Genomic DNA, 14,969 nt, shown 5'->3' with positions numbered 1-14,969 from the left:
GTAGTGAATTAAGGTGGATGAAGACACAACAATACTATCAGGAGTGATGGAATATTGCGCGAGTGCAGTGACTAGGGTCTTAGAGAAACCTGATGGTGATCTGGTACATCACATGGCTTGTTTAACATCACCCTCTTTACAACAACCTCAGTTCTACTTCCTCTTATTCCATTTTCTTTCCTGTTCAGTGGCTTGAAATCCTCAAGTAACTCATGTTCTGATTCAACAGTATTTCTGTAACTCCTTTCTGTGTTTTACCTTTTATCTTCCAATGTGCTTTTTTCCCCTGTTGGTACAATAACACACAATTCCAAAGTGCCATCTAATGCACTATGCCACTGAGCACCACAGCCAGTGATTTTAAGTGTACTAAATTATCTTCTGGTTGAAAAGAACATAAGCCGAAGAAATAAATGCCTCTTAACTAAAGGCAACGGTCAAAGAAACTTTTGAATGGGTAGTCGGAAAATGCTTTCAGGCCTGCCTATCAGAGCGGATTGAGAACATTTGCGCTAAGCAGAGCCGTGATGTTACGTGAGCAGTGAGAAGGTGCACAACAGCCACGTATTTTAATTAAAATACTTTTATTCTTTTCTTTTAATATAAACATGAGGAAGAAAAACCACACAAGTTGTAGCATCCTTTTCAAAATAAAACTGCAATCGATACTTGAATCTCCAAGCTCCATAAACAACATTTTTTGAGGTGGTAGACTGTAATATTTTATATCCATTATTTATCGTTTATGTCTCTGTCCTTTAAAAATGATGGAACCTGTGGCACTCAATATAATGTGAAGCCTTGCTATAAAGAGAGAAAGTATTTATAGCCCAGAAATGCTTTGTTTACAGGCAAAATTCCTAGGATTATGTTTGAGAAGGTAGGAGAAAGATTTTACATAGTTGAGAACACTTTTTTTTTTTAATGTTTCACATTTAGGTGACATCATTACCAATTTCCTAAAAGACTGATTACTGGACCTCCCTGTCTTTTAATGGGCTTCCTGGTGGCTAAGTGGTACCCTGTGTTTTAAAAAGCCTGAGGTAAGGGTTCCTAAGATTTATCTTTCCTCAAGTAACAACTTGAACTGACACACCTACAGCCAGGTTAACACGCAGAACAGAAAAGCTGTTTCATGTCGCTTACTTCCCTGTCACTACTACTAGGGTCCAGTTCCTTTCAGTTTATTATCGATAACTAATGCTATTGTTCGTAATTCCTTTACCAAACCTATAAAAAAGAAACTTCCGGGCTCAAGCAGATCAACAGCCCAGCCAGGCAAAGGACTATTTTAAAAAGAGGAGGCCAGGTCTATAAAGATACAAGATATCCTCCTGAAGTCTTTGTGCAATTTGAAGCTTTGATACTTGTAGAAATATAAATGCTACAAACTTACAAAACATCACCTGAGAGTTTACTTGAATTTCTTCTAAACTCATTTAGTTTTGTAAATTTTAAACATTAAGCTCTTAATTTTAATCTTTTGTTTTAGCCTATTGTTTGCCATCTTCAAGAGGGACTGAAACAAAAAATTCAAATTAAAAGCTTAACATCTAAGATTTACAAAACCAAATGAGTTTAGAAGAAATTCAAGTAAACTTTCAAGTCACATTTTGCGTCTGTAGCATTTATACTTCCACGGCAGTGTCCTGGAGTGTCCAAGCACACTGTATTAAAGCTTAAAATTGCACCAAGACTTTTGGGACACCTTCTATTTCACTATCTGCTTATTCCTGGACTAACAGGTTGGCTGCAATTATGAAAATATCCTTTAATACAAGTATTTAACAAAGAGGAAAATCATCAGAAAATGAGAAGCACCATTAGAGTTAACAAGAAACGCAGCAGGGACCCAATAGAAGCAGGTAACAACATACTTTCTCTGCTTATGATCCCAAACATGCTAATATGCTAATAAGTAGTGCTTGCAAAAAAACTGAATGACAAGTGTTATTCAGCAGCTTTTTGGTTTAAACTGATTGCCAAAAATGACTAGCAGCTTCAATGAAATAGGGAGGAAGAATCCTTCAAAACCTAACAGTGCTACAGCAGTCTGTTCCTAAGTGGCTATATGAGTTGTCAGGAGTCCCGTGTTTGAACGGCAATACTGCACTGATTCTAAAGGAATATGCAGCAATATGGGTGAGAAAAATAGGAAAAAGTAAAAGTTATACAGTTAGTGTCTTTAAAGTCTAAAAATTTAAACTATTAAAAAAACCTCACATAGTTCACAGTTATCGGCCTACACAGTAAGCAAATATCTGTGGGTGGGTTGGGAGCTTTTAGCTTTGGAGTGGTTTTTGTAACTCTGTTTACATTAAAAAGGACAGAAGAGTGTGTTGTCTTGACAAGGTCCAGTTTTTTCCTATGACCATAACCTTTGCTGTCTGCAAGTCTCTTGAATTCAGTGTCTTTCTTCTGGGTGAAATACTAACTTTGCTGGTTTCTGAGCAGGAGAGGTGGTATTTCTCCAGTCCTTGTTACGAGGGGTTCATGATGTTACAACCCCTCACCTCTCTCTGTTCATGAGAGGATGGCATTGGAGCGCTGAATACCAATGAAATGATCAGCGCTGAAAGACCTTCTCACAGCAACTCTGCCCACTTTGTATTTGTCTTCACACAGTCTGGAGATGGCCTAAGAAAGTCAATCAGATAGAACATAAGTATAATTGGGGGAAAAAAGTTCCAACCTTAAAGAAAGCAGCATTGATAAGCCACACATCTGCATTCATTTAGGTTGACAGTTGCTGCTACTTTGGATAGCTCATATCTACACTGCTGATTCCCTAAGATAATATTCTTCAAGGGCTATGATGAGATTGCTGGGGCAGGGAGGAACATATTTAAAAACTGGGTTCCCAAAATAGGCCCCATCTAACAGCAATATGATGTTACCTACATACTAGGTCCTTAAGCATAATGAACACACCTGAGCAAAATCAGTGTTTACCCAGCTATTCAACTTCTATTCAGTCTTCATTATTTACTACACTACGAACATTTTAATGAGGGTAGGTGTGTGTTGAAGGCAAGAAAGGTCTAGTGATGAAGCACTACAAGGTGCTATTTCACATGCATGTAAATTATTGTAGAAAAATGTCTTATTTCTAAAGTACCAAGGTACCAGAAAAAGTGTCAACTTTATATGTATTCATTTCAGTTGTAAATTTTGCTGTATACCCACCAGAAATCACAAACTACTTCAAATTACTCTTCAAATCACTACTACAAATTCCTTCATCCCATGTATGTTACCACTTCCATTAAAAACCCACCTACTTTCTACATCCAGTTTCTGAACCCACATTCTAATTTCCAAGTATAGGTCTCACAGGTTAGCCCCTGATGCTTCTGGTCTAATAAACTCATGGGGCTGAACTGTGATACACAAACACACACTACAAGCTCAGGCAGTTAAGAATGGTAAGTAATTATCAATGTACATATGATTAGGGACACAATTATAAGAATTATTCCTGTATGGTTATATGTAAGTGTGGAGGTTCAAATGGAAAACCATTAAGAACAATTAAATCTGATTTAAAATATTCTGAATTATGGTTACATAAAAGATATCTGTAATTTTTTTAAAAAAATAATGTGATATCTCTGTCTAACCCATAAAAGACACAGGGAATAAGATGCCAATGGGTTAATAAGCTCTGCAAACTGTCAGTCACTGCAGAGTGTAAGTCAGCCACAGACGCTGGCTTTGGTGGCTGACAGAAAACCCAGTTAGTGAATCCCCAGTCTTACCTCTAGGCTCTGTGCTCTTTCTGTGCTAAAAGGAGCAATTGGAAAACTCAGGTTGTCGTCATCTGCTAAGGAGAAAAGGTCAAAGTAGTATCTGGCATAAACACTGGTGGAAACCTTAAGATGAAACTGGAGGAGGTCCACAAAGTGCAGTTCCGCCTCATTCCTGGGGGAGGAGAAGACAAAACCAACATAGGACAATTTTAGTCAACTGGGCTATCTTCAGAAACCCCATTCTGTGCCACAACAGCTCTAAATACAGCTTGGAAACAAATAACGGCTCCCCAGCTGGATTAATACACTCATGTTCAAACAAGGGACAGCTCTTGGTGGTTCTTCCTGCGTCCTGGCACTTGGAGTTTGGGACAAGGGGGGGAGGTTACGGCCCTCTTATGCACCCATGCTGCTGACTCGGGGGCTCATTCCTCAGAGTTCCATCAGTGCAGCTGCGCATTCATGCTCCACGCTCGCTCACACGGCCCCGCTACAGTCATCAGATGACAGGAATGATGTGTGCTGTTTACTAGCTCTGGAGAACTTGCAGACATTCCCACAGATAACAGGAAGGGGCTTATTGAAGTAGAGACACGCCAACAAAAGGAGTAGGCACATCACCACGGCAACAAATGGGGCCATGGAGAGCCACTGCTATTATCTCTGAGGGGAGAAGACTCTTGAGGCAACAAGGATTCATCTCAGATAAATAAATAAATAAGCTACACGCGATGCGAAAGGGAATCCCCTCCCCCCGCTCCAGTGCAGGGGACTGTGGCAAAGGGCAGAATGCAAGTTTCTGTTCCTCTTAATCCCAGTAGGACCAGAAGGTGTTCCTGGGACAGGATGGGATACACTTTTCAAGCTATGGGAGGCAGTAGGATTAAGGGGAGACGTCTTGGCTAGACTAAATGCACCTGAGCAATGACCCCGATGGAGCAGTTCCCCCTGCGCTCTGTCCGCCGGCCCTGACTAGGACAGAAGGTGCATAGGCACGCAGGGGGCGAATTCAATGAAGTGGGAAAGTAGGGTCCTGGGAGCAGGTCTTTCCTGTGGGACCATACACAGTCATTAGCTTGTCTAATGTTTAAGTAAATAAAATCAGAGTAAGTCTTACCACTTTCACAGCAATCACTTTAAAGAGTTAATTATATACAAATGATAAATACCCAGACAAATGAAAGTGACTTATTTTTCAAAATATTTGTTTCCTGGTTTTAAAGTGTTAATATTTTATCCATTGGTAAGTCATCAAATGTTTGATGTTCTCCTGCATGGAGAGCAGAGTGTGAGCAGAAATGAGGTTTCTCATTTGCTGAACTTTAAACCTAACTGAACCTACCTCCAAAATTAATTTCCTGTTCATATGGCCATAAGTCTATAGAAATGTAAAACAGATAATGTTTTGATAATCAGCTAATGAGGACTTAATTTATTATGGGAATAAATGCACTTCACTATCCCTTTTATATTCTCTTCCACTAATACATTTTAATTGTGTGGAAATACAGTACTTCATAGGATTAACATGTCTATTAACAGAGCTTTACTTACTGAAGAAAAAGGCATTAGAACTACAGAATACGCTTCTGCGTTTTTTTTTTTTTTTTAAATGACTAGATGACTGAAGAGCATGCCATTTATAGGTGCAGCAAATTTTCTGAACAGCAGCTGCTCAATATATTCAAACAAGATACATGAATGTTAGAAAACTTTTAAGGAAAAGCTGATAGATGCCAATTTTTCAATTTAGACTCAAAATGAGACCATTACAAATAGCAGCCAACAGCAGGGGGATGAGACAAATGTGACTTGAACACTTGGCTGTAATGCTTTCCAGTTTCCAAAGATCATAAACAAAAGCAACCTATTACGAACATAGCTCCTGGTGATTCTGTTGTACACAGAAAAGGGCTGTTTACAATTAGCTTCTTCCTGTAGCTAGACACTGCCATCAGTGCTATTGGGCTCACATCTATGAACATCCACACACTTCCCTGCATGTTCTCTGATGCTGTAACTGGACCCAGAGCCCCCGTCAGCTTAGCTGCAGGTTCTGAGAAAATTTCAGCTGCCATCATGGCAGACCTGGTGTTTATGATTACACATTTTCCTTCCTTCAAGGAACCAGTTTAAAGATGGATGATAGTGGTGCTCAACGTCACCTTAGTTTCTACAAATTCCAAAAGTACTTCTACTTATCTCGAATTATCTGCCGTAACACTAAGGTGGCTACCAGCAATATCACCATGACACTTTCTATCATCAAAGTGGACATTTTCACCAAAAGCCACTTTGACAGCTACCAACAATCACTGGTCCCTTCTCTTAGTCACAAGCTTCTTTGCTTCAGTTGTAAATATGCACTTTGGTAAATCTGAATTAAGAGTCAGGGGCAAAGGGAACAAACTCTTGCCACTGCCTGCCATGACCTTGATCGTCCTCTGCTGTTCAGTATAATAAAGAGGTGCCCCTTTACGTTTTCCTAAATGCCACCCACAAGGACATTTTTCCTGTCAAGTGAGCACTTCTAGAGTCTGCTGCAAATACCTCTCTGGTTCCTGCTGCCTCCCACCCTCGAGGCCCTTCCCTGCAGCCAGACAGCAAGCCTGATGTTTCACGCCCATGGGAGCATGCCATCTGTGAGGAACCCCCCAAGTTAACTCGAGGCCCCACCAAGTACCACTGTGGTTGCTGAGTGCCCCGGGTGAGGCCCCACTGACACTTCCTGGGCTATCTGAGACAAAGGAGTTTCCTAACTCAGCAGACCTACTTCTAAACATGGGGAACACTCCTGACAGTGGAGGAGACAGAACACAGAGATCTGAAACCTTTCTATTTGGTCATCTGTACATCATGGTTTCCGTAACAACAGAACCTTAGAGACAACCTCAGATTACAAAAGAAAAGACCTGCAAAAACAAACATACAATGTGTGACTCAAGTTGAAGTTATAACCTCAGTAGTCTGGAGGTGCTAAGATCTCAGCAGTGACCACTTAACTTCCAAGGCCAGACATGTGTCTCTTAAAAACAGACTGGACCTGGTAGACAGCTTTAAGAAAGACGTGAAGTTATTTACTGCATCATGTTGTTCTGGTAGTGAGCTTGTAAAATGGCAAAAACGACCAGAAAAGTAATTTCAATTTATCAAGCAGAATATTACAACAGTAACACACCAAGATTTAACTAATTAATGATGGGAAATACAAATGGTTATACTACAGCTAGACAGAAAGAAGTCTAATTTTATATTCATACCTAATTCAGCTCTCTGCACAATGTAACATTTCTTAAAATGTAACATTTCTTAAGCTGTAAACTTTATGGGAGCAAATAAGGTATTGGAAAATGGTTAGACAGTTCACCGTAACCTTACAAACTCACATGTCCTCAAGTGTAATGTCCTTTAGGATCTGGCAGTAGTCCGAAATAGCCTTATCGTCCCAAATCTTGGAGGCAAGAAGAATGGCTCCCAAAACAATTCTTTTCCAGTTAGTGGGGCAAAGGTCGATCTCAGCATAAGTTAAAAGCCTTTCTAAGTAAACCTGCAAAAGTAGAGGACTGACCTTTGATTTTAGTTCAGTTTAAAAGCTGTCATAGAATTGTTAGGAATGATAGGTTTCATCTGTTTTTAACATATCTTTTATTCTTTGGTTCTACAGAGACTTTTGCTTGGCCAGCCAAGGCCAAAGGCCAGGTCACAGTTGTAAGGCAAATATTTCTGTCAGTCTGGTATTTCTACTCTGCCCATGTGAATTTCCAACCCAATTTTGGTCGCAGGAATGAAAGGACATCTCAGCATTCTAAAGACAGGCATTGTGTTATTACCTTCCCACTTGTAAAAGGCAGCACGTATGGCCCAGCATTGATTCAACCGTTCAGTAAATGCTTGAGTGCCTACCGTGTGCAATGTACCTACCATACTGGTGGTGGGTACGTGGCAATTTTACATAAAGCTTGAGTATGTAAAACTCTGGTAAGACTGAGCATTTCTTTATCTTCTCTTCAGAGGGTGAACTTGAAGATAATAACTGGTGGTCAAGGAGCCTCCCAGGTCAAGGAGCCTCCTTGCTGCGCCCCACAGGGCAGGCAGCACGGAGCAGCTGTGCTTTACACTCAGGGCCTCTTCAGGGAAGATTCACGCACAAAGAGCTCTTTGTTCACACCCCGATTTTTCACATCTCCATTATTTCATAACTCACTGGTCTTACATATTCTGCAACTTAGTCAATTTGTTTGGTTCTAAGGTGGTTAAGAGCTGCCGATGTCTGAATCCCTGGGGCTCCTCTAAATCTGCCAGGTAGTTTGTGAGATGACTTCATGGCTTCTTTTATATGTGTCAAATGGCTATTCTATAAAGAACCAGACCAAGTTAACAGCTGAGTAAAGACTAAAGACATAAGTTGTGATGGTGTTACCTCTGCAGAAGAAAATATATGCCATTTGACAAAAAGAAAAATGTCCCGTTATCAGACTGACAGCTCCGATCTGCCAAAGCTCTCCAAACTCAATTGTGTTTCAAACACGGTTACTGAGATTATATACTCTTAGTGAACTTCTGCACCCCACTCCCCAGAGAACTCCACACGCGCCAGTACTCTCCAAGAACGAGTCTCCCGCAGGGTCCGCCCCTCTGCTGTATTATGGCACTGACAGAGGCAGTTCAGCCTTAGGGGCAGTCCCTCAGCTTCCTCTCAGCTTCACTTTATAAAGGCAAACCTGGTCTCATTTACACCACTTGCCCTCCTGTCTCAGTGGAAGTTACACTTCTTTCTTTTCCCTGAAGCTAACTCTTCTATGAATGAAGTCAGTCCCACCTCTCATTTCTGCAGAACACTGTTCCCACAATTCATCTCTTCTTGAACAACCCCCTCTCTGTCAGAGATTTTCTCCAATGTTTTCTTACATGTTCTCAGCCCATCCGTCACCACCCCTTAGAACACTTCCTTCAGGAAATGTTCTGACACTGGCTCCTCATGACCCATCCTCTCCTTAGCCCATCTAGTCTGCCCCTGGCCGCCACTGCCCCCCTGAAACTACTGAGGCATGGTCACTGCTGCCTTCATGACAAACAGCCAGCACTCTTCATCACAGCGCCCCACTCCCCAGGCCTGCCCTCAGAGCTGAGAGACACTGCCACACGCCTGGCTGCCGGGACCAAAGACCTCCACTTGAGTTATCTCACTACCATCTGTTGGGAATTCTTATCTCCACTTTCACTGGTCACCTGCCGGCTCTGCTCTTCTGTCCGTCACTTCTGGCTTCTATCACTGCCATTGCCTCCTAACTTCTCTGCTTCCACTGAAAGCCAACCACAGTCTGTTCTCCCCAGAGCAGCCAGGAGAGCCTCTCAGATTAAGTGCACTTCACGGGCCTGCTCAACATCTGCCAGGGCTCTCCCATCAAACAGGTCACTTCTGTGGCCTGCTAGTCACGAGGCCCTGGGTGAGATGCCATCGTCCTTCTGTGCCCTCATTGCCTGTGCCTTCCCTCATTCCCTACTCTGATCACAGCGGCACCCTGCTGACCCCTCAGCACAGAACCCGCTCCTGTCTGCGCCTCGTGCTCTGCCCCCTGCCTGTGCTCTCAGGCCCCTCATCTTCCTCAGTCCAGCCAGGTCCTGGTTCAGATCTCACCTCTGTAAAGAGGCTCTTCCTGGTCTTTCTAGCGTGCATGTGTTAAGTCGCTCAGTCGTGTCTGACTCTGTGACCCCATGGACCCGTCTGGCTCCTCTGTCCATGGGGAATTCTCCAGGCAAGAATACTGCAGTGGGTTGCCACTCCCTTCTCCAGGGGATCTTCCCAAACCAGGGATGGAACCCAAGTCTCCTGCACTGCAGGCAGACTGCTTCCTGTCTGAGCCACCAGGGAAGCCCCTCGAATCTCTCCATCCCTTTACCTTGCTTTCTCTTTCTAGCTTTCACTACTACTTCAAACAGTCATCTTTTTAAAAATACCCATTTTAAAAAGTCTTACACTCTGTGGTACACCCGATACTTACACACACTGTAAATGAACCATACTCCATAAAAACTAGAGAAAAACAAAACCCTTATGTCTGCTATACTTACCTCAGAAAGGCAAGAACTCTCCTCTATGCCCAGCACTTAGAACCGTGACACGGGCAGGCATCTGGTGCCCATGTATGCCCTAAGGAGTTCCTTGGCAGCACTCAGCACGTGCACCATGCTCTCCTTCTTCAAGCTCTCCTGGCAGCTCTTCTGATTCTGTCCTGGGTTTCCTACCACTCCGGCCACTCCTCTGGGGATGTGTCCTGTGAGTGCTGACAGTCCCCACAGATCTATCTTCTCCTCAACTTTTATTTAATGTACTTTCTCTGCATTTGAACAGCTACACGTAATTCCCTGCCTCTTGCTCAGCTTCGGGCTCCAATCCCATACAGTCAAATGACTGCTAGACACTGTCACTCTGCTGTCTCACAGGTCCATCGGGCTTAACTTGTCTACAAAGAAATGCCCCTCTTCCAACCCACACACCCTCTCCTGCCTGCATTTCCCAGCTCTCCACGTGCCAGCGCCACTCCCGCCTCTCTCAAGCACATGCCAACTGAGCCCTGTACCTGGCTCGCAGCTCCAAGAAAAGGCCTGCGTCTGACCCGGGCCCACTGAGGGGAAGCCTCCTCTCCTACACTCTGCCTGCAGGGGCGCGGGCAGCGGTGGACGCAGGCCCTCCCTCCAGACCATGCAGCTGACCTTCCCCTATGGGTTTGCTATAGGGAGGAGTTAGGCAATCCCAACGACCTCTCAGCTGAATATGATGTATTAGTCAAATGATGAAATCTTACCACAGGAATTCAGTATGGATGACAGAAAGGTCCTCACATAGCTGGAGCTCGGCAGGCTAACCTGAGTAAAGCCTTTCCAAGCACTGCTGACACCCCAGTCCTGGGTACCTTCACACGCCGGCACCAGGGGACAGTAGAGATGGTTAACACTGTCGTCCAAGGTCAGGGAGGTGAAGGCAGTCAGTCTCAATCAAGACACACATCACACTGCCTAGGCAACACAGCCTGAGACTCAGAAACACACTGAATCTACACCTGCCGTGGGCCAGGAAGTTCAGTGATCGCCTCCATCCTACCACCCAGCACACTTTGCCGGTGTGCGCCTGTGTGCCCTGTGTGTGCATGCATCCTGAGGTGTGGAAGGAGAAACCAGAAGTCTCTCCTGCTGCCTTTAACATCAATTGTTTTGTGATGAGAAAAGCAGTGGCAACATTTTAAATCATGATGATTACTAAAGCTCAAATCTGTATGTTTTCATTCCTTTTGATACATTTCTCTTTAATAAAGTTCTGATGATCATTTCAGGAACCTACTTTCATTTGAAAAACAGGCCCATACCTTCTGTACAAGAAAAAAATTTCTAGAGATGCTTCTATTAAGAGAAAAATATATTACCAAAGTCACTATTGCACATTTAATAGTAGCCAGCTGGGCGGCACTGAAGAGAGCATACACAAATCTGTAGATGTATTTGGGTTCAGGATCATGCTGAAAGTACTCCTCCGGAACCCTTTCTCGCTGAAAGAAGAAAAAACACAGTGTTAAGTATCCACTGAAGAAAAATACTTAAAAGTACCCTCAAGATAGCAATCTTCACACGTGGGCCCACGTGCTACTTAAAATAATTTTGACTAGGTGACATATCTTGTAGTCTTTTAAATATAAACAATTGGATCCTAAAGTACCATAGTGATTCAATACTCACTACCATTCATTAAAGAAAAATGCAAGCACAACCTCAGAAAATGTATTTTCACCTTCTTCCCCAAAGAATTCTAACCAAATGCAAACTATTTTTAGGCTCAAAGTCTTGCTGATCATTGTACGTCATCAGACTTTTCTGCAGTCAACTATGAAAACACCTTTCCAGTGTCCTGTAACCAGAGGCTCTAAGAGTGTGCTCTCTTACACAGCGGTCACCAGTCACATGTGTCTACTGAGCACCTGAAGAAGTGAGTTTTTAAACCCTGTCATTTTAATTAGTTTAAAATTTAAACAGTTTTTAAATTTTCTCCTTAGAGGTCTTACATATGTGTTAGGAAATGTTTATATTGTGTGACGCTATGGAAAATCATCCTTTAAAAACCTACATTTTCTGTTGCTTGTGTATGTTTACTTACCTGCTCATTCGTCATACAAAGCGTAACTTGGTTCTTATCAGTCACACCCCTGACACAACATGCTTTTGGTAAAATTACTTGACATAATATGGGGTGGGGGAAGAAGACTTAAAGGAAGACAATCTTGGCTTTGAGCTGGAGGCAATAATTTTCTTCTAGTAATTAATTTCAAAGCAAATCAGCATGAAATAAACACAACTGTAATAAGAGAAAAATACACCTTCAATAAAAGTGACACTTACTGTGAGTGGATGTGATCTCTCATCAAAAATGTCCAAGGACCTATTAGAATGTCTATAAAATAAGAATGTGTATTTTAAAAATTAATTCAGGAGTTACTAGCTTAGTAAAATATCTGCTAAAAGTAGAGAGAGGAGTAGAGGAAGCTTAACCTTAATAAAGCAAACAGTTTTACATATTCTCCTGGATTCTGCCCTTAGAAAGGTTTTCTGACCTATTTTATACTCAGCACACCAAGTTGCATGAAATCTCTTCTATAACCAGCCAGAGCTGCCTTTACCCACACAGACCCCTTCTAACAGGCAATGTTCGTAGACCAATACATTTCCACTTCACTAACCTCACAATGGAATATACAAGAACATTTTATAAAGTGGTAGTAGTAGGCAATAAAGTCTTCTAACTTCAATGAATGTAAATATGAGATTCATGATTTTTTCTTGTCTCCACCCCGCTTTTGTTCTTCATATTATATTCTTATTGTTTATTTCTTCTTGTCTCTTTTAAATAGTTTGAGTTAAAAATTTTAATTGTCTTTTAAGAGAGACCAGGCTTTTTCTTTTAAATTCCACCACACTACTACACTGTGCCCATTTAAACAGTAGTTCTGCAAATGTGGTCTATAGGCCTCTATAGGAATCTCCCCTGGCCCCTCTTCAGAAATCCTGTAAGTCCAAGAGGTCAAAACGTGTTTTATAAGAATACCAAGACATCACCTGCCTTTACCCTGTTTGACACTTAACTATGATTGTATAAAAGCAAAAGTGGGTAAAATTGCTCATTTCTGAGTGTGAATCAAGGCAGTGGTATGAAACTAAATTAGAAGTCATTCACTTATTCCTGGCCAAATGAATGTAAAAAATCTGCTTCACTTAAGAACATCCATGATGAAAGAGTAAAAATTAAGTGTTCTTAAACCTTTACTCTTCTTCTTCATATTCTGAGTAAGCGGAAAGTATGCATTAAGCGCTTGTATGGACTGAAATATGGCTGTGCTAAGGAAGAGCATTTGTAACTTACTGGTAACCAAGTCACTTTCTTCCCCCTAGAACATCATATTTAAACCACTTTTTTCATGAAACGCCAATTGACAGTCATTTTTTCAAAAATGAACAAAGTGAGCCTGTCACTTCAAAGAAAACTCTAAACTATTTGTTGCCAATGATAAAATTCAAACCATCAAGCTAAAAATATTAGGATTTTTGGAAAATTTGTACCTTCCAGTGTGTTATTTATGGTGAGCTTGATTTATCAATACTTAAAGACTTTCCTGATAAGACTGGTAGTGATACTAACAAGAGTGAGTTTTTGACACTGTCTGAAGACATGTGAACCAATACTTTGCAAATGACAATGTATAATATAAAATCATGTACAGATAAAAAGATCCACTCAGTATGCATGACAGATCAATGGGCATTAATTTAACATAGTATCTACCTCAAGTTCACTGATAATGACTTGGAACTCCATCTTAACTAATTTAATAAACTGGCACATGTGGATTTTGGGGACAGTATCAAAGAATATGTCCAATTATCTCAAGGCTTTAAAAATTCACCTTTTCCCAACTATATGTCTGCATGTAGCTGGATCTTCATATTGCTTCTTCAAAGCAAATGACTGAAGACAATGTTGACATGAGAATCAACTGTCTCCTATTAATGAGATACTATCCTCTCCACTATTTTGTTGTGGAAAATGGTTATTTTTCATTAAAAAAATGACTTATGTTAAACACTGGGGTCCCCAGTCAGATGGTGATCTCATCCCTCAGGAGACAGTGTTCCTGTCCTAATGTGGAGAGAAGCAGAACACCTTACTTGCACCTACAGAGCAGAGGCCGGGGTGCTGCTAAACACTCTGCGGCACACAGGGTGGCACCCCACGCCAAAGCCTCATCCGGCTCAGAACTTCAGCAGTGCTGAGGAAAGCCTGTTTTCACATACAGTGGATTTAATTTTTTAAATTTTAAATTTCAATTTCTAATACAGTAAATATCCATGTAAACCACATAAAACTTAAAGAATTAAGAGTCTCAAAATAAAAATAAATGATTCACTTCAATACTGTAATGAAAGGACTCCTAACAGTAAAAGCTTACTCTAATACTGTCCATTGTTATTAACACTAAACTTGATACTGTGTAAATTAATTAGCTGGAATAACAAGACAGGTTTTAAAAGAGCTCACCTGTTTTTTATGTGGTTATATATTTCTAAGCTCACCCTGTGGAGGAAAAAAAAATATTGTAATAATTGGTTTTTATCACATTAGGCCTGAAGACATTTTAAAGGGTTGGTAGAGAGGTAAGACCATCCAGATGCCCGGTGGCCCCCACACCCCCTAATTCAGAGCAGTACCCATAGGTGGTATCCCCCATGTTTTAGGTTCTTTGGCTTTTAGCAAAATTAGGAGACCCAAAATATAGATGTGCTCTTAGAAGACATGTTTGGGTTGATTATTATAATATATAAATTCTTACATATTTCCCCGGTCATTTGTCCTTCTATGCACAGAATCTTTCATCCCATACAAGTTACATCATCTATCCACATGGTTAAATTTAAGCCATACAGATTTTGTGCGTGTGGCTTTTTGTTAGGCACTGCATTTCAGTTGATTCCGTTCGGTAGTCCCCCTAACACATCTATTTTCCATTATTTCTCTAAAAGTAAGTAATACAAGTGCTCCATATCAAATAAAATGGATTTAAAATCACTTTCACACATAATTATTAGAAAATTTAATAGCAAAATTTTATAGTCACAAAATTGATGATAGGCCTAGTTATCCTGAAATAAGCACTGCTAATAAGGCAGCACAATACAACA

At 41.2% G+C, this 14,969-nt stretch overlaps 1 protein-coding gene across 1 annotated transcript in view; it reads right to left on the bottom strand.

Annotated features, from left to right (window-relative positions):
- Positions 1-565: 565 nt before the first annotated feature.
- The window catches only part of LOC122683181 (cyclin-Y-like protein 1), a 37,661-nt gene continuing 23,257 nt past the window's right edge, over positions 566-14,969 (bottom strand). Inside the window, exons 5-10 of the mRNA XM_043886819.1 lie at positions 14,329-14,364; positions 12,138-12,189; positions 11,171-11,293; positions 7,136-7,296; positions 3,759-3,921; positions 566-2,637 (exon numbers count right to left, since the gene is read on the bottom strand). Of these exons, the coding sequence (XP_043742754.1) occupies positions 2,524-2,637; positions 3,759-3,921; positions 7,136-7,296; positions 11,171-11,293; positions 12,138-12,189; positions 14,329-14,364 (649 nt within the window). The 3' untranslated portion in view covers positions 566-2,523. The remainder of the gene's footprint in view (positions 2,638-3,758; positions 3,922-7,135; positions 7,297-11,170; positions 11,294-12,137; positions 12,190-14,328; positions 14,365-14,969) is intronic.

The sequence above is a fragment of the Cervus elaphus genome, chromosome 1 (assembly GCF_910594005.1).
Source record: "Cervus elaphus chromosome 1, mCerEla1.1, whole genome shotgun sequence".
In the NCBI taxonomy this organism is placed as follows: Eukaryota; Metazoa; Chordata; class Mammalia; order Artiodactyla; family Cervidae; genus Cervus; species Cervus elaphus.
This window is presented reverse-complemented; position numbering and strand designations above follow the sequence as displayed.